General features: G+C 40.4%; 1 protein-coding gene across 2 annotated transcripts in view; it reads left to right on the top strand.

Annotated features, from left to right (window-relative positions):
- Nucleotides 1-27131, top strand: part of NPR3 (natriuretic peptide receptor 3) — a 68781-nt gene extending 41650 nt beyond the window's left edge. Inside the window, exons 4-8 of one of the 2 annotated variants that reach the window (XM_072824986.1) lie at nt 11698-11833; nt 17171-17265; nt 18892-19027; nt 20487-20571; nt 21611-27131. In XM_072824986.1, the coding sequence (XP_072681087.1) occupies nt 11698-11833; nt 17171-17265; nt 18892-19027; nt 20487-20571; nt 21611-21722 (564 nt within the window). In that variant the 3' untranslated portion in view covers nt 21723-27131. Of the gene's footprint in view, nt 1-11697; nt 11834-17170; nt 17266-18891; nt 19028-20483; nt 20572-21610 lie in introns of both variants that reach the window. The other variant, XM_072824985.1, reaches the window with a different exon arrangement.
- Nucleotides 27132-27961: the final 830 nt, after the last annotated feature.

Below are 27961 nucleotides of genomic sequence, written 5' to 3'. Positions count from 1 at the left end.
ACATACTGTGTGAATGGAATCATACAGTATATACTCTTTGTCTGGCTTCTTTCTTTCATATGCTATTTTTGAGATTTTGCATGATATTTTACTTATTAGTCTTTCTTTTTAAAATTGCTGAGTAATATTTTATTGTGTACCATAATTTCACAATTTATTCGCCTGTTGATGGACTTTTTTCCCAAGTTGGGACTATTATGACTAAGGCTGCAATGAGCATTCTTGTATTAGTCTCTTTGGGGACCGAGGCTTTCATTTTTATTGGGTAATATCTAGGAATGAAATTGCTGGGTCAGAGCATAGGTATATGTTTAATTTTATAAGAAACTGCCAAAGTAATACAGTTTTAAATTTCCACCCACAATGTATGAGAGTTACAGTTGTTTCTACAATCTCATCTACATTTGGTGTTGTCAGCTTTTTACTTTTAGTTATTCTGATGAAGGTAGAATGGTACCTCATTGTATTTTTATTTATTTATTTATTTATTTTTATTTATTTTTTTCTCTCATTGTGTTTTTAAATTGCATTCTCCTGGTGACTAGTGATTTTGAACCTCTTTTCATGTGCTGTGTTGGCTTACTTCATTTTTGTGATGTTTGCTGTGTTGGCTTACTTCATTTTTGTGATGTTTGCTGAACTATTTGCCCAAATTTAAACTGAGTTACTTATCTCTCATTATTGACTTTAAAAGTTCTTTTTAGGGGATCCCTGGGTGGCTCAGTGGTTTAGCACCTGCCATTGGCCCAGGGTGTGATCCTGGAATTCTAGGATCAAGTCCCGCATCAGGCTCCCTGCATGGAGCCTGCTTCTTCCTCTGCCTGTGTCTCTGCCTCTCTCTCCCTGTGTCTCTCATGAATAAATAAATGAATAAATGAATAAATGAATAAATAAATAAATAAATAAAATCTTTAAAAAATAAGTTATTTTTAAATAGTCTGAATATAAGTCAGATTTATTTATAATGAATATTTTCTTTCAGTTTTTCACTTTTTAACATCTTTAATGACAACTTTTGGTGGCATAATTATTTTATAATATTCCACTTTCTTTCAAAGCTTTATAGTTTTAGCTCTTATATTGAGATCTGTGATCCATCTCAAATGAATTTTGCTGAGAGATAGAAATCAAGTTTAAGTTTTTTCCTATATTCTGTTTTTTTTCCATTGTGACTTGCTTAAGTGACTTGGCCAAAACTCAGATAATGATGTAAGTGTGAATTCTGAACTCTTTATTCTGTTCCATTACTCTATTTGTCTGTATTTATACCAATTCTATACTGTCTTGAATACTATGGCTTTATAGTCAATTTTGAAATCTGATAATACAAGTCCTCTAATTTGCCTTTCTCTTTAAAGGAAGTTTTTCATCTTCTAAGTTCTTTACTTGTTTTTTGTTTTTTAAGATTTTATTTATTCATGAAAGACAGAGAGAGAGAGAGAGAGAGAGGCAGAAACACAAGCAGAGGGAGAAGCAGGCTCCATACAGGGAGCCCAATGTGGGACTCAATCTCAGGACTCCAGGATCATGCCCTGGGATAAAAGCAGGTGCTAAACCACTGAGCTACCCAGGCATCCCTACTTTTTCTATATAAATTTTAGAAGCAGCTCGTCAATTGCTACAAAAAAAGATCCTGGGACTTTTTTTTATTTGGGTTGTATTGATCTGTAGACTTATTTGGGGAAAAATTGACATCTTAAAAGTAGTGAATCTTTCAATCCATGAACATGGTCTATCTCTCCATTTATTTGAGTTGTCTTTAATTTTTCCTCAGTAATGTTTGTAGTTTTCTGTGTGGAGGTTCTACATCTTTGATTAAATTTATTGCTGATACTTTTATGTGTTCTAGAACTGCTGTAAGCAGAATAAACAATTCATTTTCAATTTTTTGTTGGTAGAATATAGAAATACAGTTGGTTTATGTATATTGATTTTGTATTGTTTCTGTTCTTTAAATTGAGATGTTTACTATTCATATATATCTTTTAAATAGTGGATTCAATCTGTTTTTAAACTTAACCAGTGGGTATTTATTTTTTCAGTATTGTACTTTTCAGTTCTAGAATATCCACTTGCTCTTTTTTAAAGATTTTATTTTTTTAAAGATTTCATTTCTCTGCTGGTTCCATATTTGGTCATTCTTTGTGGTCATCTTTTTCTTTAAGCCTTTGTAAGTATTTGTAATAACTGCTTTAAAGTTCTTATCTGCTAATTTCAACATTTAGATAATTTCAGGGTCACTTTTTATTCTTGACTATAGATCATTTCTCTTGCCCCTGAATGTCTAATATTTTTGAGTTTGTAGTGGATGTTGTGAATATGTTATAAAAACTGTATTCAGTTATGTTACTCTGAAGAGTAATTTTTGTTCCAGCAGGCAGTTAAATTACTGATTACTTTGAGCTTTTGGAGGCTTGGTTTTATTTTTTATTAAGGTGACTCTCTTTTGGTTTGCTTTTAGCTTTAGGACAAATCCTTAGTCTCTTGGTACAGAGAGGTGTGGCCCAATAGGGTTTTACTAGAAAGCCTGGGTTATTTCCCAAGTTACAAACTCCAAATGCTCTTCTGTGCAGAAGGCAGCAATTTAGATGTTCCTTAGCTTCTTCAACTTTCCAGCTGTTGCTTTCTACAGGATTCCTTGGTGCCTTTCCTGTGTGTGTGCAGTTTAGGAATCAACTAAGGACGGCAGAATTTATGAACAGATTTGAGTGCTCCCTTCTCTCTGGCTCTCTTTTTCCCAGGATTTACTCCCTCATTTATGTCCTCAGTATCAACTCTGAACTACATCATCTGTAAAATGCAGATGTGCATTGGGAGCAAAGAAGGCTGTGACTTTCTGCTTGAGTCCTAGCTACCGCATGTCTTCTGGACAAGGAGTACCCTTAGAGGATATTCATATACATTTAGTTCTCATAAAATATGGTCCTTCTTTTCAAGGATCAAATCTCCTACATTTTCTGTCTCTTTTCTTCAATTAATTCTTTAAAAAAAATTTTGTTCAGAGAGTATAATTGTTTTTGAAATGTTAATCTGATACAAACAACTCTGCTTTTTAAAGAGTTAAAAATAACTCTCTTTTTAAAACAGAACTATGATGCTATTATCACACCTGAAATTTTACAATAATTCCTTAATTTCATCAATAAAGTGTTCAAAATGTTCAGGGAATTAAGTTTCTTGTAAGGTAGATAATCTGTGTGTGTGTGTGTGTGTGTGTGTAGCAAATTTGATGGAAAAAGTTTCTTTAAAAAGTTAATTCATTCACTGGCTGAGAATTATATTGTTAGTTTCAGCATAAGCATCATGTATCAGTTTTAAAATCTGGAGGTCTTTCTCTTAGTAGCAGCTGCAGGATCAATTTAATGGCAATCTCAACTATATTAGATCCAGTCAAAAGCAAAGAAGTATGTGAAAAAGGCCTTTAAGCAGCTAAAATCAACATATATTCATTTTATCATAGGAGAATCTCTCAAATTCTTACTCAGAAACTGTTTACCCCATTTTAAGTGTAGTCATAATGTCATAATGAGCTATGTGATTTCTTCCTCAGTTTACAGAACATTAGTAGTAATAAGTCTGAGAGAAGGAGAAGGCATCAAGAGAGGCACAGTCAAAGTAGTAGGTTAATGACAGGTGACAGTGGAGTCAACTCAAGTGAGTTGTGTTAGATGCAGGGCTAGATCCAGGGAAACTAAGATACCTGCCATAGGGTTTGTGCAAGTAGCTTGTGGAATGTCAGAGCACACAAAAGTGCAAGATAGACTGGTGTGTGAGATGATATGAGTTAGCACTAAGTGCACTTGTGGAAGAAAGGAGGAATAGGGTGGTTCAGCAAAAGATCCAGCAAGAACAAGTTTGAGTGGCTCACAGAAGGTTGATGTGTCCATTAGGATCCTGGAAGGAAATAAAAGACACATTGAAAGGAAATGAAAGAGAACTCAGTGAAGGGATGGTCACAGAGTTATGTGTGGAGTTAAGGAAGATCAACGAAAGATGGCAAAGAACCCCATGACCTGTAAATGTGGGAAGTTGTTACAACCCCTAGACCAGAAGGGGCAACAGGAGGGAAAGGTTACTAGCACCCATGAGGCTTGTGGCAGTTTTGGAGAACCACCTGTGACATCTGATGGAGGAGTGCAGGTGACATCCTGATCTTTATCTCCTTCTACCCTCTCATCTGCTGAACGAACCAGAAGCTAGGGGACAAGGGAACCCAGTTGAGTTGTCCCTATAAGTCAGCCTCCCAGAGCACAGAGCTGGTTGAAGAAGGGTGGAAAGTGGATCTGGAGGGAGTAACCCAAGAATATCCAGTAAAGTTGAGTAGGAGTTTGCTTTGGATGAGACAAGGCCCATGGGGAGGGCATTCCAAGCCCAGGGGCTAATGTGTAAAGGTACCTCATGGCATGCTCTGAGAATCCAAGATATTTTGTAAAGAGTAGGGCATAGAGTTCATTTGAGTCTTAGTCTTCTTTTTTATAGACTCTTACTGCTCTTTCGAGTCTATATACTCAAGATACTTTTAGAGCTATCAAGCCAATTAAAAACACAGACTAGAGCACAAAGCTGTTTTCCAGTATTAGTTGGCTGAACACATGTGTCAATAGGATAAATGTCATAACTAGGCAGTCCTGGTTTGGACTCCTACTAAGAACTTGTTCATCCAACATTTTCTGGGATTCTGACCCCATCCATTGACTCAGATATCTCCATTCTGTAAGAGTATTAGAGTCTGTCTCAGGGATAATACAGTGCCTATCTATGAAAGTTTTGTAAGGACTAAGTACAATAGAACTTAACTGTTTACGTAGCCCCTAACATGTAGGAGATGTTCAAGAAAAGTTAGATGTTCTAATAATTACCTGGCACTAAAGAGAACTGCTTGACGTTGTTCAATCTAGCATTCTGTAAACTTGTTAACCACAATCCTGCTATTTATAGAGTCATCCATTAACATTTTAAGGAATGCTGCTGCTGCTCTGTGAAATATATCTTGGGAAACTCTGAATTAAGAATTTAATAAAATTAACCTTTTGACTATTCATAGTGATTGAATAAATCAAGAATGCTTGAACTAGGAGTAGGGGTTCTGGATCTTAGCTCAGTTCTAACTACATCTTGAAATTGCTTAAAGAAAAAGGAGGAGGGAGGAGTTTCATAAACATAAAAAAATTAAGTTAAATAAATAAAAAAAAGATACAGGACATAAATGAAAAGTCCACCCAAGAAAAAAATCCCCAAAGCCTGGATTTTTGCCCATCTTTTACTTACCATCACATCTCCAGATGACTCAGGGGATGTAGTCTGAAGTTATCAGGATGTTTAAAAGGATCTCATCAAGTTGGAGAAATTAGAATTTACCTGTCCCTTCTGATTTTGACCTTTTAGAAATAATGAAGCCAGAATTGTCTTTCTGTGTTTCCCTGTCTCCATCTCCCTTTGGCTTTGTTCATCAGCCTTCCTCTTGTTTTGGGTCTGCCTCACCACCTGGCATGAACACTGCAGGCCACACAGGGTCCTGCTGTCTGGCCCAGCCCTTCTCCCATTGGATTTTGGTTTACGCATTTATCCACTTCAACATTGTGCTTGATAGGACCACAGATCCCTGGGAAGACAGGCCAATGAGTATCCAGAGCAGTCTGTGGGGGTTGGGTCACCAAGCCTTGCAGAGGCACATCTATCTGGTTGGGCACTGGTGGGATATCAAGGCCAAGACCATACATCACTCATTTGATCATCTGAAAGCCAGGGACAATTAGGTCATTATGTATGTGCATTTCTCAACTAAGCCTTCAAGGGTAATGGGTGATGAGAAGTATCCGGATATGACGTGTGTGTGACATATTCAGAGGGCAAACATATCAGATGACTGAATTCTCTGCATGAGCAAGGGGAGAGTTTCTGAGTCATTCTCATTTGCTTGTGCTCCACAGCCACCAATTTGAAGAATCCAATTCCATAGAGTCTTCCTCTACTTTGTTGCTCCCTACCAGGCGGCCCCATGTGGCTTGGGTTGCTGAGGTATGCTCGTGTAAATGGATGCCATATACCAGTGTTGTGGTGCCTGTGTTTAGCTTCCACGGCTGCTGCAATCATTAAAAGGGCAGCCAGTTGCTATAGTAGGGGACGGGTCATAACTTAAAGATCTTCCCAGGACTGCTTTTGTTTAATGATCCATTCTGTTTTAGAGAGAGACAGAGGAAAAAAAATCTGCCTCTGTCTGAGGGCAGCCACATTCTAGGCTGTAAGATCTGAGTTAATCCTGGGGCAGGCATGGCTACAGGGGTGGATCTGAGCCCAGGACAGAGACAGTCATTTGGGAAACTTAGGGCAAACTCCCACCCCATGTAAGTCATAACTTCAGTATAGGGAGGAAGAAATCTGCCAGACATGATGGCAGTGCTTCGGCCAGCACACAGCTGGGCCCTGGCTCTCTCCCTGATGTGCTGCCTAACTGTTGTTAGTAAGCCTCTTGACCTTTGCATTTCCTCAGAGTTCAACTAGGATAAGGATTTAGATTTTCAACTTAACTTTCCTCAAGGCTAAAATAAGCAAGTGACCAAGTGTGAATTCCATGAAGGCAGGCCCAGTAGAGAAGAGGCAGGCATTGGAGTGTCTGCCAGTAAGAATGAGAACTCCCTCTTTTTGGTGTTGAAGAGGTTGTGATGTCACTTGGTTTATGGAAATTCTTGCTGTTACTCTAAATTATAGATTATTTAACTTTATGATTGAACAGAAAGTTGAATTAAAACAAAATCTCTGTTTTTATTGCGTGGAGATCACTTATAAAGTGTTCGTCAAATGTATAATATTCTTTAACCTTTGTTCTATCCATGTAGCATGCCCAGGCCATTTCTTTCCCCCATTCACCACCACAGGGACCCAGTAGGTCAGGATAAGTTTCATTTATGAATTAGACAAGCTGTCATTGTTCCTGCTATGAAGGGGAAGGGGCACGTCCTAGACCCAGTTCTTTTCTCACCTTTTCACCACCAAAATTTCCATTTCTTGGGGCACCTGGGTGGTACAGTTGGCTGAGTGTCTAACTCTCGGTTTCAGCTCAGGTCATGATCTCAGAGTTGTGAGATCAAGCACCATGTCAGGCTCTGAGCTCAGTGTGGAGACTGCTTGAGATTCTCTCTCCCTCTCCCTCTACCCCTCTTGCTGTCTCCAAAATAGATAAATAAATCTTTAAAAAATTTCCATTTCTCTCATCTCCCCTTCAACTAAGTGAGAGGTTAAAGGTCATGTCTTTTTCAAAAGACTCTTGAGAAATGTTGCCCAATATCCTTTGCTTTCTTCTTTTGCATTGGGAACCACTGGTTTGTGGTAAGGAAGATAAAATCACTGTGTGATATGCTTGAGTTATGTGAATACCACAAGCAAAATCCCAGGACAGCCGAGCCTTGCATTTAACTTTGGTAGCTCTCTCCCAGTGGCCTCTGTCTGAGAGCTTTACAGGCTTTCTCAGATATCCAGACGACCTGGGGAGCTAGATTACTGCTGTGTTATTCACTCTCACTTTACAGAACAGCTGAGGCATGCAGCATACTCTGCTTACTTGTTTGGAACTCAGGCACTGAGGAATTCATCTATGAATTTGCCCCTCCAAAGAGAAATGAGAAAGACTCCACTCACTGTCACAGATAGGAGTCCTGTCATGAAGGGCAACTCTTTATGATCAGTTAAAATATAACAAGATTTCAATTCAGCTTTCTCCATGATAGAGGATTAAAAAAATAACACAACACTAATAGACATGTCTGACAGGTGCTCTCAGAGAGGAAGGCCAGCGACAAAATGGCGCTCTTTCATTTGGAAGACCTGCTGCTGGCCAACTACAGAGGACAAAATCAAGAGAATGGAGATAAAATGATGAGACCTCTGTTAGTGCCAGCATGCTATCTTGTTCTGGCAAACTTCCCAGAATGAGTGGAAGATGATGAGTGACTTCCATCTTGTTTAAAGGACAGGCATTTTACTTGATACATAGCATAAGTACTTATTACCTTGAAGCTTGCCCTTCATCATGGTCTACTTCATAACTTTGTTGTGTAAAGTCCATCTGTGTGTTTTTGTGGAGCTGTGGTACTGTTTGGTTGGGATTGTAAACTCCCAGGGCTCATGAACTATACTGTTCAGCATCTAGCAGGGGAAAGGCTGTGTTAAGGAATTTAATTAAGACTATGCCTAATGACAGTAAGGAAGAGCTTTTTGGCTAGAAATGATGCTAAATATTAGAATACTCAGGTGGGGGAATCCTATTTTCTTCGATTAGTAACAATAGCATGATCTGTCAGTCAGGACTTTGAGGTTCAAATTTTGTTATGACCAGAAGCAGGGGGACATACCAGATGACTTTGTTCCTTTTAGCCTGGAGGTTGAGTGAAAAATGTTTCAAGGCAACTGAGTACTCTGGATCATTTTCTCCTTCATTAAAAAAAAAATTACACTTGCGATTTTCAGTGCCTATAATGTGCTAACGGGCTTTCCTCCCATTAAAAAACACGTGTGGATGTGAGAATGTTCTCCTTGAGAAAAGATGGTCTCTAGGGTTTTGCTTCTGGCTTGAAGTTCTATGAGGTAGGTGTTATGAAACCTCCCCCGCAGCAGGCTGGGGTGCCAGTGAACCTCAGTGTGGGTCAACAGCTCTCCTGCTAATTTTGGCAGGAGAGGGAAACACTCAGCTACTTTGGGAGGAAAGAAGGTAAATTTTGCGATCCATTTGCAAATCAAGATAGAATGAGTTTTCAGACCTGGACACGTGTCCAGAGCTATCTGTTCTCTTCTCCCGTCAAACCTGTTAGAAAAAGAGTAATTTGGATGCCTGGGTGGCTCAGGGTCTGCCTGCAGCCCAGGGCGTGATCCTGGAGTCCCAGGATTGAGTCCCACATCGGGCTCCCTGCAGGGAGCCTGCTTCTCCCTCTCCCTGTGTCTCTCATGAATAAATAAATAAAATCTTTAAAAAGAAGAAAAGGGTAATCCAAGTTCGTGTTTCTCAGCCAGATAATTGGGGAGTGTACAGGGGGCAATTGAGAGGGCCTATCAAGGAAAGAGGATGGGCCAGAAGGAGGTTGGTACTGGGGCACATGTCCTGTGCTTTGGGTCACCAATGGCAGCATGATGGCCCTAGGTTAGGATTTTGAGAAGGAATCAAGAGGAGGAGGAGGGAGAGAAGTGGACAGCTGATACCCAGTAGCCGGTACTTTACAGTGTAAGCAGGGGCCATACTAGCTCCCCAGGAACAAGGACTAGAGAGGGAACAACCCTCAGTGAGCGAGTGTAGGAAGACTGATAGGGAGTGATGCTCTTTTGGTTCCAAGACTAAGGAGATTAGACCAGAGCTTTTTTAAGGTGTCTTCCATCTCCCATATGCCAAGGTTCTGTGACTTCCTTTTGTAGCAGGTTGAGTTTTATACAATTAACAAAGGGAAGATAGATCTTTTGAAAAAAAAATTTTTATCATGGTCAGAGAAACTGTCCACTTACTAAGATGACATGGTCAGAGAAACAGCTAAAGTCCACTTACTAAGATGCATTAACTCATCAGCACACACACTTTCTCAAGCCATGGTGACTTCACGGCTTAAGTGAAAATTTCATATTTCTTTGGAAAATTGAATTAGCGTATCTAAATCAGCATATCTGAATTAGCATATCTAGAAAATTATCTTTGACTAGTAGATGTTATTTCTACTCCATTCTTCTTTGCCTAAGAAAATAATGACTGAAACTTAAGTTTGAAGACTCAGAGTAAAAGCCAGTGTCTACCATTTGTTTTTGTGGCCCCAGAAACTGTTTTATATGCACTAATTCATTTAATTCCCAGAAGAGCTCTGTGGGATGAATAGGTGCTAAAGTCCCATTTAGCCAATGAGGAAATTGAAGATTAGAGAGATTAAGTAATGTGTCAGGGCTAGGATTAGACTTTGGGTCCAGCAGCTAACTTTGAGCTTTTCTGTGAATCAGCACTCTTCCCTTCCTCCTTTTCTCCTAGATAGTCAGTGGAATTGACCAGTGTGGGGTGCACACTTCATGCTCTGGCAGAATTAGGGGTGTGACCACTCTGGAAGTAAGAGAACTGCTTGGCATGTTAAAGCATGAACAAGGAGCCTTAGTTTCCATGAAATGTAAAATGGGTCCACAAAATATGTTATACCATAAGTGGATTGCTTATTTTCTGAATACTGCTATTAGGAATTAAAGGCTAAGCAGGATCCCTCGGTTTATAATTCTCTATAGGTACACAATAACAACAACAAAACCTAACTGTGAGCACTGACTCTGTCAGGCACTGTTGGAGATCTTTCACATCTAGTAATTCATTTAAACCTAAGAGCAACCTCATGAGACAAGTATTATTATTTTCCTCATTTTCCAGATAGGGAAAACAGGCTCAGAGTTGCGGAGAAACACATCTAGGAAGTGGCAAAGCTGAGTAGTGAGCCCAGGTTCTAGCCATTATTCTAAACGGCCTCTCAGCACTGGGCTTTGGCAAATCCAAAATATTTGCTTCTGTGATGAAAACTCATCATCCTTAAGGGCCGGATGAGGCCACCTAGTACTGGACATTGGGCTGTGTCTGCTGTGAATGCTTGTATTTGAATGAGGTGATGCAGGTCAGTGTGTCTCTCTTCCTATGGGATCTCTTTCTAGGGGTGAGCATAGAATGCCTCCTCCCCAAGACTCACAGTGGTCGTCTGTGGGATGCTGAATTCATTCTGCTCCATGGCATTCCATTCTTGTCACTTTCTCCTGAAATAAGACTTGTTTTTAGTTTTATTTTTTGTACTTTATACAGAATTTGTAAGCTACTCGGTTTCAAGATTGTATTTGCTCATTTCGTGTTCAATGAATGTTCAGTGGGTTTAAATATAATATCAGAACTTTCAAATGGTACTTACGGAATGAAACAAGGCTCAAAGAAATTAAGTGACTTCCCCCAAAGTACTTGCAACTTAAGTTTCTTGAGGACAAGGGGTATCTTATTTGACCTAGAACTCTGCTGGGATAAACCGGTCGGGTCCAGGCCTATTTCCATTCCTGTTGTTAGAGCTTAGTAGGGTAGGGGTGGGTCCAGAGTTGGGAGGGAGGGGTCAGATGCTCAGGAACCACTATGAACACAAGCTGGAAAGAGAAACTGAGATGGAAGAGAGGACACAGATGCTGGGCAGGTTAAAATGGCAGTGCCTACTCTTTTTTGAATCCTTTTGAATCCTAGAGTAGGTGTTCAATGGTGTCTGAAAATGAATGAATGGACCTGCACTGTTCTTTCAGTCAGTGTCACATTCAGAGCATGGAGAGATCGTGGGGACTGTTGAAGATGGTGAAGACCTCAAGGGAGAGGTTGGGCTTCAGTTGGCTTGAGGCAGAGAACAGATGTGAGGAAGGAGGAGGGCACCTGTGTAGAGGCCAAAGGCAGATGCACCTGGAATACTTAGCCTCACCAACAGGTACAATTTCCTCGACTTCTGTAATATCTTGTCTGCTTTCCAAAGTCCCCCAGCTGAGGTATGGTTTTCCTTCTAAGCCAGGGCCAGGAAAACCATAGCGTGATTCTTGTTAGCTACTCTTCTGCTCATCTCTGCCACTGCTTGTGGACCTCAAGTCTAACTTGTTAGCTGTTTTGATTTGCCTACATGACTCATGAATGTTGAGACGTTGGTGTTTGGGCTCACCCAACTGGGGTTTCCTTTCCAGGTTAACATGTTTGTTGAAGGATTCCACGATGCCATCCTCCTCTATGTTCTGGCTTTACATGAAGTACTCAGAGCTGGTTACAGCAAGAAGGATGGAGGGAAAATTATCCAGCAGACTTGGAACAGAACCTTTGAAGGTGAGGATTCAGTCTGTAAGGTGACAACACTGCAGGCGATCCAGCTGCTTCTTCCCTGGTTCTGCTTTTCTCTCTTGCACCTGTGGTACTTTGTCAGTTTCTTGTTTTTCTCAGCTTTGAAGTAAGGAGAGTAGGTCAAGATCAACCCACCTCACAGGCTTGTTGTGAAAATTAAATGAGAGAAAGCTTGTGAAAGCACTTTGGTAGAGTCCCACTGAAACAGGAAGTGCCTTGTCTCCTTCTGATTTTTAGATAACAACTCTGCTTCTTCAAATTAAATTTATCGCAAGCCTCATTCACAACAAATAATCAGTTTGTGAAGAGTTCTGTGATGTTTTAAAAGAAATTATACCAGGTAATATATTTATCTGTTCAATCCTGGGTGGTCTGAGATGGTAAGCAAGTCCAGTCAAGTCCTGTGCTTTTATTTTACTTTTAAAATGGTAAATATCAGCTGTGGGCTTTCTTAAGGACAAAGAAGTGTAAGAACCTTGGAAAAAAAAAAAAGGCCTATAATCTCATCACTCAAGCAACCTCTGTTGACACTTAAAAATTGTACGAGAATGAGACTGTTCTTGGCTGGAAAATTTAAACAGTACAAAAACGTACAAAATGAAAAGCGAAAGTTTTCCTTCCCACCCTAGTCTCCTTTCCCTAACGTAACCACTATTAACAATTTCCTATGATTCGGTCTAAAAATATTTTGTGCCTTCTGCCAGCACATATGCATTTGTATATCTTATAAAAAATTGTACAAAAGGAATATATAATGAATGCCACTCTTCGTCTCAGCTTTTTAAAATTGTATATCAAGTAAAAAAAAATTGCCATACGAGCACTCAAAGATTCAGCACATTTTTAAATGATAGTTCCATGGATTTTGGCCATATGGCAGCACAAAGATCCCTTTAATCAGTCTCCTATTGATGGATAACTTCAGTTTTTTACAGTTTTTGCTGTTATGCAAAATGCTATCACAGGCATCTTATACGTCTTGATGAATATTTGCGAGTACATCTGACAGGGAACATTTCTAGTCATGAGATATCTGGGTCCAAATGTATGTTGGTGTCTTTTTTTAGTGCCTTTGAAAGTGCATTAAATATTGTCAAATATGTTCCATCAAGGTCTACTAGTCTAAATTCTTGCTAACAGCATACAGAGTGCTTGTTTCCTCTCACTTCACTGACACACTCAAAGAAAATTGACATGAGAGTCAATGAGAATGATCCAGCTGCTGGAGCTTTGGAGCTATCAACTTCATATTCATTCAGTCATCAAATATTCTTAAGCACCTACTGTGTGCCAGGCATTGTTCAAAGTGCTGAGGATTCAGCAGTGCACTAAAGAACCTCCCTGAAATCAACTGAACTTTCAGGGTAGTTGGGGAGGAATTGATGACAAACAAATAAATACACTATTTCTGGGGCTATATCAGAAAGCAGGGTAGGGAGACAGAACGTGACAGGAGGGGGTGGTAGGAGGACTGTTACTTTAAGGAACAGGGGCCAGGGAAGGTCTCTAATAATGTTGCAGTTGTGTAGAGACCTGAGGGAAGTGAAAGAAATTATGTAGATATTTAGGAGAGAACATTCTAGACAGAGCAGCAAACACAAAGACCTTGCATTGCCTGTTGAGAGAGAGAGTGCTGAGTTCCCCTGGAAGAACGAAGAGGCCTGTGTGGCTCAAGCACAGCGTGTGAGGGGCAGTGTGTTAGTAGCCACCCTCAGAGAAGCAGCGGGTGGGTAGAGGGCAGATCCTGTGCACCTGGAAGCTGTGCTGAGGACTTTGGGTTCCACCCTAAGTGAGATACAGAGCCAACTAGAAGGTTTTGAGGGACATGGTCTTTCTGGAGTTTTTAACCTTATGGGGATCATGTGGATGGGTGTCATTTAAAACGCCTTGATACAGAGTATAGATTGCTGGACCAGGGTTCAGGACCTGCATCTTAGTCCCTGACACAGTGTTTTGGGCTTCTCTTTCATTACCTGTACAAAGGGGTCAGACTAGCCAATGACTGATGATGCATCATGCTAACTCTTTCCTTGAGCCCTTTCATACACCGGGGCTATGTCTACATTTATTTGCAATTCAACTGATAAAATTTTTCAGTGATGCAAACAAGTAGTGCCAGGTCTGGATTTGGGGCACATATATATGGTTTCTCATTTGGGACTTCAGTGTATTCAACTGCCTCATCCTGTCCTTGTCAGGTTCTAGCTGCCTGGGCAGCAGCTATGGTGATAATTGGATGTGGATGTAACTTCTCCTTGGTGGATTTAGTGAATGCCACATCTTACTTGAAACTAGAGTGACATCTACTTTAACTTTAGATAGATTGTAGGACATGAACAAGTAAGTCTCTAGGATTGTCTTGCTCAGCTTCTGACTGCTTCAGTTGAGGATCTGGAATCAAATAGGATAATTCAGGGGGCATGTTAGGACAGAGTCAAATTTCCCAGAAGTTGTGCCCAATACACTGAGAAACTGGCGTGTGTGGACATAACCTTGGTAGGCCACATCCCGTTCTTAGCTATTCCTCGCTACATGGTGTGGTCATTTGTTCTTGGTCTTCTAAAGGAGGTTGTTAAGGGAAGGGCAGGTGCCCACAAGGGCTGGAATTCAGTTTTGTATAGAGGGCATGAACTAAATTTTCCCATAGACTATCTTGGTGCTTCCATTCTAGGGCCAGGTCTACACAGGCAATATGAAATGAGTCCAAAAACAATTGACTATATAGTTCAGTCTAAACTTAGAATCTTATCTGTCCGAATGTAAAGATAATTGAAGCCAATGTAAGTTTTGAGCTTGAAGTGTTTGGAAAGCCCATTTTATTTGCTAAACACTGATCAATCTGAGGGTAGCCCCCAAAAGAACTCTGAGAAATAGTCGCTCTGTAAGTGACCATTAAATTGTCAAAGGAAAAATACTCTGGATGTTATTTGACAAATTTGGATTTTATTACCATGAAACCTATGACCATCATTCAAGGCTCTCAATAAATGGCTTGGGAAGAAGCTGAATTTCCTCTCTGTGTGAGAGGTCAGGGTGACAAGGTAAATAGGACTGTGGCTCAAACCTTGAGGTCCACTACAGGCCAATAGAAATGAGGGTGGAAAGTCTCATTACTTAGGTACAGGAAAATTCTGCTGTCAGCCTGACAATCTCACCTTATACACAATACTCTCAGGTGAAGTCTCACTTGCTAATTGGCCACCTGAGGGTTCTCACCCCATTTCTTGGCAGAATTGTAATAGCTTAAAGTGTAATGAGGTCTTGGATTACTAGGGCCACTTTGTCTCACACACTCTGCAAAAGCCTTAGCAGAACACACCTTTATAAACACCTCTGAACGGAATGACAGATGGTTTGGGGTAGGAAATATGTTTGGAGACAAATACGCTTTTTAAAAAAAAGATGTTTCTTATTTAAAAGTTGTAGAGGCTGTTGAAGATAAACACGTTCAATATAGGTGTATCCTTTGTAACTAGTCTATATTAAAAAGACAAATCAAGATGAATGGTAGCTCCATTCTGTTTGTGGCAAAGTAGACCAAGGTCTGGAAAAATCAGTGGGCCTTCAAACCACAACCCAAAGGACAGTAAACCCAAATACTTGCCCTCTCCAAACCACACCAGAGGATGGAACTTTCCCTTGGGATCCCTTTTCCCAGACATTCACTTTACTTCCGGAGAGAATCAAATCAATAGAAACACTAAGAATTACACTGAACTCTATTACAGTTTAAAATGAAAGAAAACAAATAGCCTTAGTTAATTAGGATGTGGCTGACATATGCATTCTCTTACTTTAGTTAATGAAAATTACAATGTAGACATATTTAGTATCAAGTAATGATACACACTTGCTTTTACTGATGAGCTAAGCCACTGTTGCTAGCCAGGGCAAAGTCAGATCCTTCGTGTGGGCACTCTGGCCACCCTATGCCAGTCTTACTACCCCTTACTGCTTCCTTCGACACACCTTCGGCTACCTCCCCCAGAGCCTCATGGTCCCTCTGCTTCCTTTCAGCTTTCATCCCCTTAAATACTCACAAGGCTAGCCTTTCTGCTGAGAGAGCTACTCCCTGATGGCTGCTTGTCTAAATCATGGACTTTTACTAACATTCTTATAAAGACCTGCTCTTTTACTGGGTCTTCCTTGAGTCTCCAACTAGATGCCCGTTCCTTCTCTGAGTAGTGTGGGCACGGTCGGATGTCCTCTCTCAGATTGCAGGCACAGCAGTAGTAGCCACAGCAGAAGAAGACAACTAATGTCTTTCACACCTGTGGCAGAAGTGCTCAGCCTGTTGTCGCTCACTTAATCTTCTCAACAGCCTCTTGGCTGGGAGGTGCTAGTGTGCCTCTTTCACAGTCCTGAAGACTGAGGCCCAGAGGGCTACATCCTTGCCCACAGTCACAGAGCTCATCGATGTGAAAGCTAGGTTTCAGATGCACGTAGTCAGAAATGCTTAGTCCAGGCTGCCCCTGTCTTGAGTGGGGAACGTGTCCGGTTCATCTCTGCCTCAGTGGCAGCATTAAATTCAGCACCTAGTCATGGCCCAGAACTCATCTGGATAAACAACGAATGATTTAATTATCTCTATGAGGTGGTGGGTGTCAATTACACTTATCGTGGTCATCATTTCACAATATACAGAAGTCAGACCTTTACGCCATATCCTTGGAACTCATACAGTGATGTGCTGATTATATCCCAGTAAAAGCGGGGAAACAAAACCCCCAAAACAAAATATAACAAAAAGGAATGAACACAAGTGGGGTAAAGACTAGCTCTTCTTCAGCGCTTGGCTCCCATGACCTGTGAAGCAGGCCCTTTGCTCTTCTGTGCGTCACTGGAGCCCATAATGAAGTGCATTTGCTGAATCCTGGGCCTGGAATGAGTTTTCTTTTATAATGTTTGGCCAGTGATAACACAAACTCATGACAAGTCTAGGAGCTCACGGCACCTCCAACCTTTCTCTCCTTGAAGTTGTTTTTTTTTTTTAAATTAATACAAAACTCTGGGATAAGCATGCTACTTTCAGGATTAGCCTTAATCTTTTTTTTTTTTTTTTTTGAACATATTCCCCAAAGAAGGTCATTTATTTCTTTTTCTTTTCATTTTTAAATGGAGAAATGTTAAGAATTTAGGAATGCAGACACAGATGAAATTACAATGTCTTTCCAAATGCCAACAAAAATGCTCAGAGTCTGATGAGATTCCCTGTGGCATGAGTTTGTTTAAAAAATCCTGTCAATTCATTTTCTTGTTTTTGTTGGCGGACGGAGGTCTTTTAAGTCACTAACTTGGAGTTCTTCACATCTCATCCTCTAGGTATTGCCGGGCAGGTGTCCATAGATGCCAATGGAGACCGGTACGGGGATTTCTCTGTGATCGCTATGACAGACCCAGAAGCAGGCACCCAGGAGGTGAGCAAACGAGACTGTGCCTCAGCTGCTCCTTCTGCTTGTTGAGATTCCAAGGAATGCATGTGTCCTGGTGTCCAAATAGCTGTCCCCAAAGCAGCCTTCAAATAAAAAATGAGCTGAAAATCTTGGGAGTTTCCAAGTAGGGAAGGCTCACTTCTGGTCGAGGGTATTTTGGAAGATTTCAAGAAATGGTTCCATGTTGACCCGAAGTGGGGAAATCCCATGTTTCCAGTGGTCAAATGTCCTTGTTGGTTGGCTCCCACCCAGAGTTGATGTCCTTGTAGCGCTTGATGTGACCTGGCATAAGGGACTTGCTGCTTTTCTCTTAGTATACATGTTTGGCCTTTGTGGGAGGAGCAGAGCCAGCAGGCACTTGCTACATTTCCTGAATGGTTTTCTAACGCTTGGAGTGGTCTGGGTCTCATGTACATTCTAGTCTCTCCCTCTGTAAAAGGCAGATAGTAACAGTCCATTATGGGGTCGCTGTCAGCACTCAGGAGTGAATGTGTGTAAAGTACTCAGTAAGTTCTCAGCACATGCCAGCGATTGTTATATTTTGGTGATTGTCTAGTCTTCTTTTTACTATGACATGAAATGGCCTGTGGACGCTGGCTGGGCCTCCTTCTGGAGAGAGAGGGATGTCACAGGCCACTCAGGAGCGGTGTGCTGGTGCCCAGAAGAAAGAGAAACAGATCCCGAGAACCTGGGTGGGAAGGTACTTCTAGATCAGGGCTCCGGTAGCTGGTGAAACCTCAGTTGGAACTAGAAACTGTGGACAGACCTTGAATTGAGTCTCCAGGAATACCGAGCCAGTTGAAAAAGAGAGTTCAGTCTGGAAATGGGGGTGCAAATAGGTAAATTCATCAGAGAGGAGAATGTAACTCCCAAAGTCATGGACTAATCTTCCAGCCAGAGAAGGGTGAAACAGGATGTTCCTAAAAGAGACTTCTTGACTTTTTTAAAAAAATATTTTATTTGTTTATTAGAGAGAGAGGAGAGAGAGAGAGAGAGAGAGGACAAGCAGGGGGATGGGCAGAGGCAGAGGGAGAAGCAGGGTCCCCACTGAGCAGGGGGCCTGGTGAGGCCTGATCCCATGACCCCGGGATTCATGACCTGAGCCAAAGGCAGCCGCCTAACCAGCTGCCCCACCCAGGTGCCCCCTTCTTGACTCTTTATAGGGTGGTCTGAGGCTGGGTACTTCTAATGGCTTAATCTGGCTCCGAGGTGGACCCCGACTCTCTCCCACATCCCTGAAAGTAACTTGGGCTCTACTACAGCTGACCGCGTGAGAGCTGTGTGCCAGATGGCAGAGGAGTGGAGCAGTGCCTCCTCCCGTGAGCAAGAGAAAAGCCATAAATTCCGAGGTTATCGTTTTCTATGTAACCACTTTCCTGCCATGGGAGCCACAGTGCTCCCTAAATTCAGCTTACCTTAAAAGCATCACCAGTGACCGCAAATCTTGACTGACGAAGTCCTCAAGAATGCAGCATCATCGTCTGCGTGATAGGGGAGCCCACCCTGTGCCTCCTCTGGAAACAGAGAACTTTGAGCTTTCAGTTTGTGTGTGTGTGTGTGTATATATATATATATATATATATATATAATTATTTTTTTGCCTTTACATAGGTTATTGGTGATTACTTTGGAAAAGAAGGTCGTTTTGAAATGCGGCCGAATGTCAAATATCCTTGGGGACCTTTAAAACTGAGAATAGATGAAACCAGAATTGTGGAGCACACCAACAGCTCTCCTTGCAAATCATGTAAGTTTAGAGACTTAATTGCTCTGTGTTTCACCATCTACGGTATTAACCATAATGCAACTTTAAAAGACAGATGTTATCTAGGAGCTCATGTTCCGAAAAGTCCAGCTTGCTTTTGGTAAAACCCATGGGACGAATTCACAAACTGGCAGCCCACTTGCCTCAGAGGTTTCTAGGTCTTTCTTATTTTTTCATAGTGGTAGAAGGCTTCTCCCCATTATTACATGTATTGCCATAATATAGTCCCTTAACATTTGAGACTTCCACTTAGAGAAAATAAAAAGATCAAATTAAATGTGTAGCAAGTCTCCTTCTGATTTTGAGTTTGTACGTGTCCTCCTACCCCCTCAGAACCGAACAGATAATGTCCCTTAAACGCGACCAAATTTACAAATTGGCAAATATGTGTAAAATATGCTATTTATGAGCAGCCTTGCCATACATATAGAAGCAAGTGGACATTCTCAGAAGGAGCTTACAAAGAGGAAAGTGTTGGAAATCGTTGCTTCAGAGAGACCCTTTGATAAGCTGGTGAGGGAGAACCAAGTGAGTATCGGTATTTCAGCCCAGTTCGTCACTGCAGGCTAACATGTGTGTGCTTCCTACTTTGGGACCAGCCTTCAAACCATGTTATTTGTGTGTATGTGATAGTTATGGGAAGGAGAAAGGCAGAAATGTGTTAAGAACAGTCTGTGGAGTTACCGGGCGTGGATTTGAAATCCCACCCTTGTCATTTACTGGTTTTGTGACTGTAGGAATGTTCCCTTACGTCTTTAAACCTCAATTTTCTCATATGTAAAATGAAAAAAGCATACCCAATCCTTTGGGCTGAGGATTAAATGGGATAATGCATTATTTATCATGTTTATGTAATAAGTGGGACACTACTGAACTCGATTGTTTCAGATTGTTCACATTTTCACAAAGCTATATAGGACATTTTGACATGAAACTCTGGCTTTGGTGAGAGAACATCTAAAAACAGAACACTAGCCCAATGCATTTTTCACCAAATCTTCTACCACTTCGAAGTGTCATCATCTGTCTGAGAAAATAAGATGTGCTGGGTCAGTGCCATGGTCTGTCCAGTTGTCTTCTCTGACTAGGAGCTCAAGTGTGGATGGACGGACCTGAAAACCTCCATTTCCAGTGTTGCTCGGATCCTCCTTGAACCTGCTTCATTCCCATAGCTCTCACTCTTTTAGCACTGTGTTCATTCATCTGGTCCTTCCTTAAATGCTTATTAAGCTTTGTACTTGGTAAAGAAAGGAAAGTGCAGGATCCCTTAGAAAAGCTTTCTTAAAAAACAAAACGAAACAAAAACAAAAACAAAAACAAAAAAAAGGAAAATGTGCCATAAGTGGGAAATTGAGATAAACCCTCCAGGGACTGAAACTTGAGACATTTCCAATTGTTTCTCCAAATGAACTCTGATTATCTATGTTTCTTTTTTAAGCAGGTGGTCTAGAAGAATCGGCAGTGACAGGAATTGTGGTGGGGGCCTTACTAGGAGCTGGCTTGTTAATGGCCTTCTACTTTTTCAGGTTAGGACTGCTTTATCAAGTTTTAAAATTCACTTTCTTTTATTGCCTTAATCACTCACCTTTGCACGGTCCTTCTTATCACTTGTCTGTATCTTGCTTTTCCCCCAAAAGCATGGTAATTAAAAAATGGAGCCATTCATTCGTGATGGTATTCGTGACCCAGCTGGTTTGGTGGTTGATGGGTTAGCATCCTGGGCAGTGGCACAGGATTCTATTGCATCCCTCTATGGGCCACAGAGCCACGGCTATCATTTGATCACAAATATCCTGATGCAAATTCCTATCACCCACCAAATTCGTAAGTGGAGAGGGAATTTGGACAAAGGAAAAACAACTTAACCTATTCTTAAGCTTCCTCCAATTCAGAAATAGGTGTCTGGGTTTGCCTTCCAAAGAGGAGGAGGTGGGTCTGAGCAGTCCACATTCTTGGGCTGGTCTGTGCTCAGTATTTGGAGAATCCACACATTTAATTGCCACTGTGGTTAAGCCCCAAAGCTCATAAAATTGTAATATTTATGTGTGTTCAAGATACTGATAGTCCCAAATCATGAGGGCGGTCCATTCCTTTGTAATCTTTGGTGATTGAGTTTGTGGCTTAGTCCCAAGTCATTAGACCAAGATTTCTTCATTTCTGTATGGAAATGTAACCCTGAGTGTATGTGACTCTTTGTGGGAACAATTGTATTCCTGTTCCTTTGGTCACAGTCCACTTAATCTGATCTTTATCTTGGACATATCCTGGGAGTTAGGGAGAGCTTCTGTGGCAGAAAGACAAGACTTAACCCACAAGGCACCCAGGGAAAAAAGGGGAGGGCTTGTTCTTTGGCATTTCAGAAAGCATGCCAATTTTCCTTGTTGAGTAAGGGCATAACGCCTTGGGGCACACTGCTTTAATCTCTGACCAGGGTTTCATATTCTATCACTTCTCATTTATCAGCCCAAACCCAGATGTCCCTTGAGGGCATTCTTTGTAAGAGAAACCATAGTATTTTGTAGCCAAGGAAGGTTTTATTACTACATTCACTTTCCCTTTACCCAGGAAGAAATACAGAATAACCATTGAGAGGCGAAGCCAGCAAGAAGAAAGTAACGTTGGAAAACATCGAGAGTTACGGGAAGATTCCATCAGATCCCATTTTTCAGTGGCTTAAAAGAAAGCCTTTTCTTTTGGCCCGAGATTCTTTAAGGAGATAGATGGGATGAAAGACATCAATGGAACAGAAGGAGCGCTCTTGAAGAACTCATTCTTTTAAGCAGTTAGTCATTTTGTTGTAAAATTTCGTAAGAAGCTCAGGAACTGTTATTAATCACCATAAGCCTCCTGGCCTTTCACCTCATGACAAACTAATATGAGAATATAGCCTCACTCTGTTAAATGTTCATACTGTTTCAAGGGCATATGATTAGATTTATGTTTGAAAATCTGATGTCTCCATATCTTGATGGTTTTGGGGGGCATGTCACATAAGGCTACAAAAATGTGGTTTTCTTAAATGAAATGTTTTATAGCTAGAATAAAGTTTTTAAAAGTAGAATATTCTTGGAAAAATTTAACATCCAAAAAGAGGAAAATGTAATGAAAAATCTCAAGGTTGGAAATACAGTGTTCCTTTTTCTAGTGCTGATGGACAGATTTGAAGTTGAGGACTGCTCTGTCCAATGTATATATTTAGGTCCTGACTTCGTATCTTGAAAAAGGATTTCCTGCCTGTCTCCTTCAGTGTCTCATAAAAGCTATTCTGGAAAGTTGTAACTATTAATAAGATAAGAGGATTTATATAAGAAAAGCAAGTCTAAAATGTTTCACTTTTTAATGTAAAAAAAAAAGCCCTATTTCACACTAACACTTTATTTTTAGGTATTTTAATCTTATATTTTGCTATTAGAAAATGTGTCTATTTTTTCATTTTGAAGATTAAATTCCACTTATATTTTAAAAGCAAAATATAAGTGTACAACAAACCAGCAATGAAAGATGCTTCACTTTTTCCCCTTGTTTCCCTCTCCCCCTTGGCCATAGCCAAATGCCAATTGCTGCTTTAATTACGGAGATCTAGAAATGTATTCAGATCGCAGACTTTACAGGAGTACATCAATTTATCTGTTTTATTTTTTTCAAAAATTTTTCATTTGTTTTCATTGAAGTTCAATTTGCCAACATATAGTATAATACCCAGTGCTCATCCCATCAAGTGCCCTCCTCAGTGCCCATCACCCAGTTACCCCACCCCACCCCATTTTTCTGTTTTAAATGAAAAGTTATTTTAGGGATAGACCTCTTCCAGTTCTGGTCAAATGATAAGTTTCAACATAAAGGGGTGGAATTTATTAGAATTAACTAGGGTTTAAGGCAGCCCTTTTTCCTCAAGGACAACTTTATACGGTGTTATAGTCATCCACTAATAACCCATGCAATAGCGGGTTAGGTGTAGATATAAGGGATTTGGACAAAGTTAAATAAGTATTGAATATCTGAATATCTCCTTTGTACCCAGTACTCTATACATAGGTTTAAACTCAGGTTGCCATTTTTGCTGATAATTTTTAGAGAAAATGGTAAGAGAATAGGGAGTTGCCAAATTAGTGTACCATCTTGTAATTATGTCACTCGGGGCTTTCCTCAGTAACATTTTGAACATCTGGAAAATAGTTTCTAAAATTACCTTAGTGACTATAAAAGACCATGTATAGGGAGGAGAATAGGGGAGTTCAAGCAATTCCCTGGTAGTGATGAAGGTGGTAATCCACACAGGTAGTAGTGGAGGCAGGCAGGGTGAAAGCTGAATATCTTGGAAGCTGGCTGAGCATGCTTCCCTGAAGGAGTCTGCCTCTGTCACTATTATTTCAGCCAGCCAAGTGGCTTATTTCAGTGAATCGATGATTTCTGTGTGAAGCATAGTTCCCCTCTACATTTAAAAAACGGGATTCGGGCAGCTGGAGAGCATGATAACAGAATGAGTTATGATCAACAGAAATGACTATGTTGTAGTTCTCCAGGAGGATGCAAAGGAAAAAGTGCTGACTTCAAAAAAAAGATGGAAAAAGAAGGCAAGAAAGGCAAGCTCCAGAAATTCCAATGTAGGCGGAGAGTTTGGGAAGTGAAATATAGGAGAGAAAACATTTAACAGCTCAGAAATCTTCAGAGTGAAAACAGAATGGAAGGTTTGCATCCATATTTTTTTGTGTGAATTGAGAGCTTATTTCTCTCTCATTTTTATTTTTCAATGATGTTTTCAATGTGTTTTAGAGATATTCATTTTATACTATCTTGTGTTTGTGAAAAAAATGTAAATTTCAAGCCTATGTACAGGGAGAAAATCACTCTACCTGGTTGCAGTCTTTGGATATAAACATTTCGAACCCTTCTGGAATTTATATAGGGGCCTGATAACTGTAACATTTTTAAAGCAAATATCTTTTATTTCTACTTCAGGTAGAGGAATAGTTCTTTTTTTTTTTTTTTTTTTTTGAGGAATAGTTCTAAACTTAATATTATATCCCCAGATAAAATGGTAGAAATAAGGCATTAGTTTTTTAAAGATGGCAGGACAAATCATGAGGTTTCATAGATACATGCCATTCTGTTCCAAAGTTAAAGCAGTTCTGGGGTTCTTAAGATTGATTGCTTATTTACATGTCTATTTCCACTTCTTTCCTCCTGAAAATCATCATATGAGTCACCAAAACTCCATTAAGTTGGAAAACTTCGCTTGTAAAGAGCATGTAGATCTCACAAGTGTAGGTGTTTGTCCCAAGCGTACCTTGGGTTAAGATCGCTGGAGATTATAATCTGGGACTTAAATTCCTAACTGCTAAGCAGCATCTTTGACAACTAATCATTCGTATTTCACCAGAAGCCAGATATCATATAGCAAAGTGAATAGGGCTTTAGTTCTTAAATCAGCCTATAAATTTTTACCCTGAAGTCTAGGGTGTTCAGATTTTAAAAGGGAAGCTTTATCAGTATTTTCTCATCTGGCCAAACAAGATGATATTTATATAGGTCAAAATGAGTATTTACTTTCTGTATATACGGCGTATATATGGCGTATATACAGAAAGTATATACTCATTGTGTTGGAAATAAGTATAGGTTTTACGGTTATCATTGTCAACTTTGTAGATTTTTTTTTTCTGGGCTCAAAAATAAAAGTTTTCTCCAGATAATGACTTTTATCCAGAAATAATTTTCTGTATCAATCGCGTATCTGCCCGCAGATGACTATAGTTTCCATGAGGAAGCCCCTACAACATTACACTTCCCAGAACTGTCAGCTTATCCTTTCCTGAACCACAGACATAGTTCCATAGGCTCTGAAATAGTTTTTGTTTTTGTTTTACATTTCAGAAGCTATATTTAACAGAGGGAGAAGAGAAATGTATGGAAAGAGAATGTCTCCTTTTCTCCTCTTCCTTAAAATTCAGACTTTTGCTTTAGAATATCCCATCAGTTCTCCCTGTTTACAGGTTCTAGGGTCCTTAACTTATTCAAGGAAACTGTGCCCCTTTTGTCCCAGTTTTACCACTTTCTTTCTGATTATTCCTGATTTTGGAAGTGTAAGTTATGCCATTGGCAGTAAAATTGAAGCTATTGTATAGACCTCAACAGACAGTGACAATTCAGAAATGAGCTTCCCGTGGCATCACCACCTTCTTGTGAGTGAGTATACAGGACTATTTGTGGAAGTCTCTTTAGGAGGCCAAATAAAATATTATACCACCAGTATTAAGGGAGTATTTATAAACTGAAAAGAATGCATACTTATGTTTCTTGGGACACAAAGAGCCCAGATCCTGAGTGGATACAGTATAAAACCAAACGCCAACCAAAATTAGGCCCCTCGATCTATATTTCATGGGTTCTGTTTAGTTATGCCCTGGTGGTTAGCGCTTTATGGGGAAGCTGAAAACGGGCTAAATTTCTTCTTCAGTGGAAAAAACTGAAACTGAAAACATGGAATATGTTTTTGGGGCAGTGTGGAAGCATAGAGAATGAGAAGGTGCTGTTCAGAGGGATCTGTTTCTTTTTCAGTTGGTCTTTAGAACTACAGAATACCCAATAATTTAGCCCATCTTCAACAGCCAGACTCAGCAAGAAGCTTGGGACACACCCAGCCAGAAGAATCAGGAGCTTGATCCTCTGAAAGAAACAGAAGAGGGTGGCATCGCAAGCTGCCACTGTCCTTCCCACCCTTCCTCCCTCACTCCCCCCTCCACCATCCATCGTGGCTCCAAGATGCATCGGCATCTTGCCCAAGCAGGTAGCAACTTGTGAGTAGGACCTCTGTGCTTCCTCAGAGGGAAAGAAGACAAAACAGTGCTGCCTATAAGAATGTAGCTGGCTTTGGATCAGAACCCTTATGCTAACTTGACCACACACGCAGGACAAGCCTGTGATGTGCATATATTCCAACAAGCCTTGCTTTGGTTTTCAGCATGTAGATTTCACAAATGTCTCTTACAAGCATACCCCACAGCTAGACTCTAGGATTAAAATGACTTTCAAAAGGTGCTGGATTGGAGTTTGTTCAAATTTTTCATTAACCACTAATGTTAATTCAGACCAAAGGTAAAGCAATTCTAAACCAGCTGATGCAGTTAATGTTCATGTTTTAAGCTACTTCAAACATGGTGAAAGGGTTTCAATGGAAGCTGAATCTCAGAAGTAAAAATCCATATGTTATAATAGCTCTTTGATGTATCAGGTGTGGATTGATTCTTAAGGGAGAGATTTGAACAAGCAAAACTAAGAGTTAGCAAAAATGCTGTTGCTTTGATTCACGTGTTTAAAGACCTACATTTTATGCACAGGAATAAAGGCCCTTCCAACAAAAGGTGTAAGTCGTAACATGGACTACCAAATTGTTTATTTGCTAGGGGACCAAAGCTGTGATAGCACACAATCACTGGGCAGAAAATGTCGAGAAAGAGGAAAATTTGGATTTCAAAACAGGATACCCTATTTAGTATTCAATGCCAACATCTGAAGAAGTCCAGTGTGGTGTGTCTTACTTACAAGACAGCAATGGGGTGCCCTCAACAACCTGGAGATGCTGTGAGTTTGCAGACTTTTTGTTGGGTCCTGGGAGTCTGAGCTTTGTTCCCTGTTTGTTCACGGTGAATAGTTGAAACCAAGAGGACATGGAATAGATACTGTGGAGGATTACTTCTGCAGCCCTTGTCTTCTGGGCCATATTACTCATTGTTATTTTAAATATGGGACTACCAAACAATACAGATCTACCAGAAGTATGGTAGAAAAATAAAATGAAAGCCGCACAAGCTACAGTTTATTATTCTAATGTAAGTAGAACTATCTGCATATAATGTGATTTAATTTATTGTTTTGTGTAGAAAATGAAGATTAATGACTGTGGATATAACCCCTGTTTTGTATAATATATTTTATTTCTGGTGCAAACTGGTCATTTAAAGTATCTACTTCATTTGGTGTTTGGATATAAATGTGTATGTGTTCTTGTAAATGTTTCTCTTAAGCAAGAATGCCACATGCTCGCAGTATAACAATGTGTTCTCATTAAAAATACATCCCACAGAAACCTTTTCCTGTTTATGATTCAACCAACATACACTGCACATATCCATATTCTCTGAGGACTTTCTGTTTTCCTAGGGCAAGTTTAAGTAAAGATCAATTAGTGGTTGTGATGAATCGTACTGCTTGAATGGTACCCATGAGAGAACTCAAGAATTTCTGCCCAGCAAAGGGGAAGTTTATAGGAATTAGAAAATAATATATTATAATGAATGATAAACCTTGATGTGGCAGGTAAGGAAAGAACTCTCAAGGAATACTATTATCATGCATCTCTACAGCTCTACACAGTTACACAGTTGGCCTCAGTGACTCATATTGTTAGGTCGCTTGCCCAGTTTGAAGAGATTCTAGGTCAGTTTTGCCACTCCAAAGAACTCCTTAGGTTCTGGCATTCTAAGCAAACTGACTAGCTTCAAGCATCTCTAGTTGCCTCAGGATTGTAAAAAGCTGCTTCATTATCTGGGAAGTTACTTACAGTTTGTTTTAAGCTGGAGAAACAGTGATTCTCATGGTCCAAGTGATGTTTCCCTGGTCCTGCTGTGGCTACCACTGCCAGTGAAGTTCCTGGATAGCACCACAAATGCCATTCACACTGGGTGCCCCGGTTTGCGAAGACTGAGTAGGATGTGATTCCCAGCTGGAGGTGGGAGTGGGGGTTGGGAGAGGGGTCAGGGAGGGCCTGCCAGGAATGAAGGGTGGGGTCAGGAAACCTTCAGGAAACACAGGCTGTCTCAGCCCATCTGGGCGGCCATACCCGAATGCCACAGACTGGGGGTCTTAACCAACAGAAATTAATTTCTCACAGTTTTGGAAAGTTTTCTCACAGGCTAG

Source organism: Canis lupus, chromosome 4 (genome assembly GCF_048164855.1).
Source record: "Canis lupus baileyi chromosome 4, mCanLup2.hap1, whole genome shotgun sequence".
Classification (NCBI taxonomy): Eukaryota; Metazoa; Chordata; class Mammalia; order Carnivora; family Canidae; genus Canis; species Canis lupus.
This window is presented reverse-complemented; position numbering and strand designations above follow the sequence as displayed.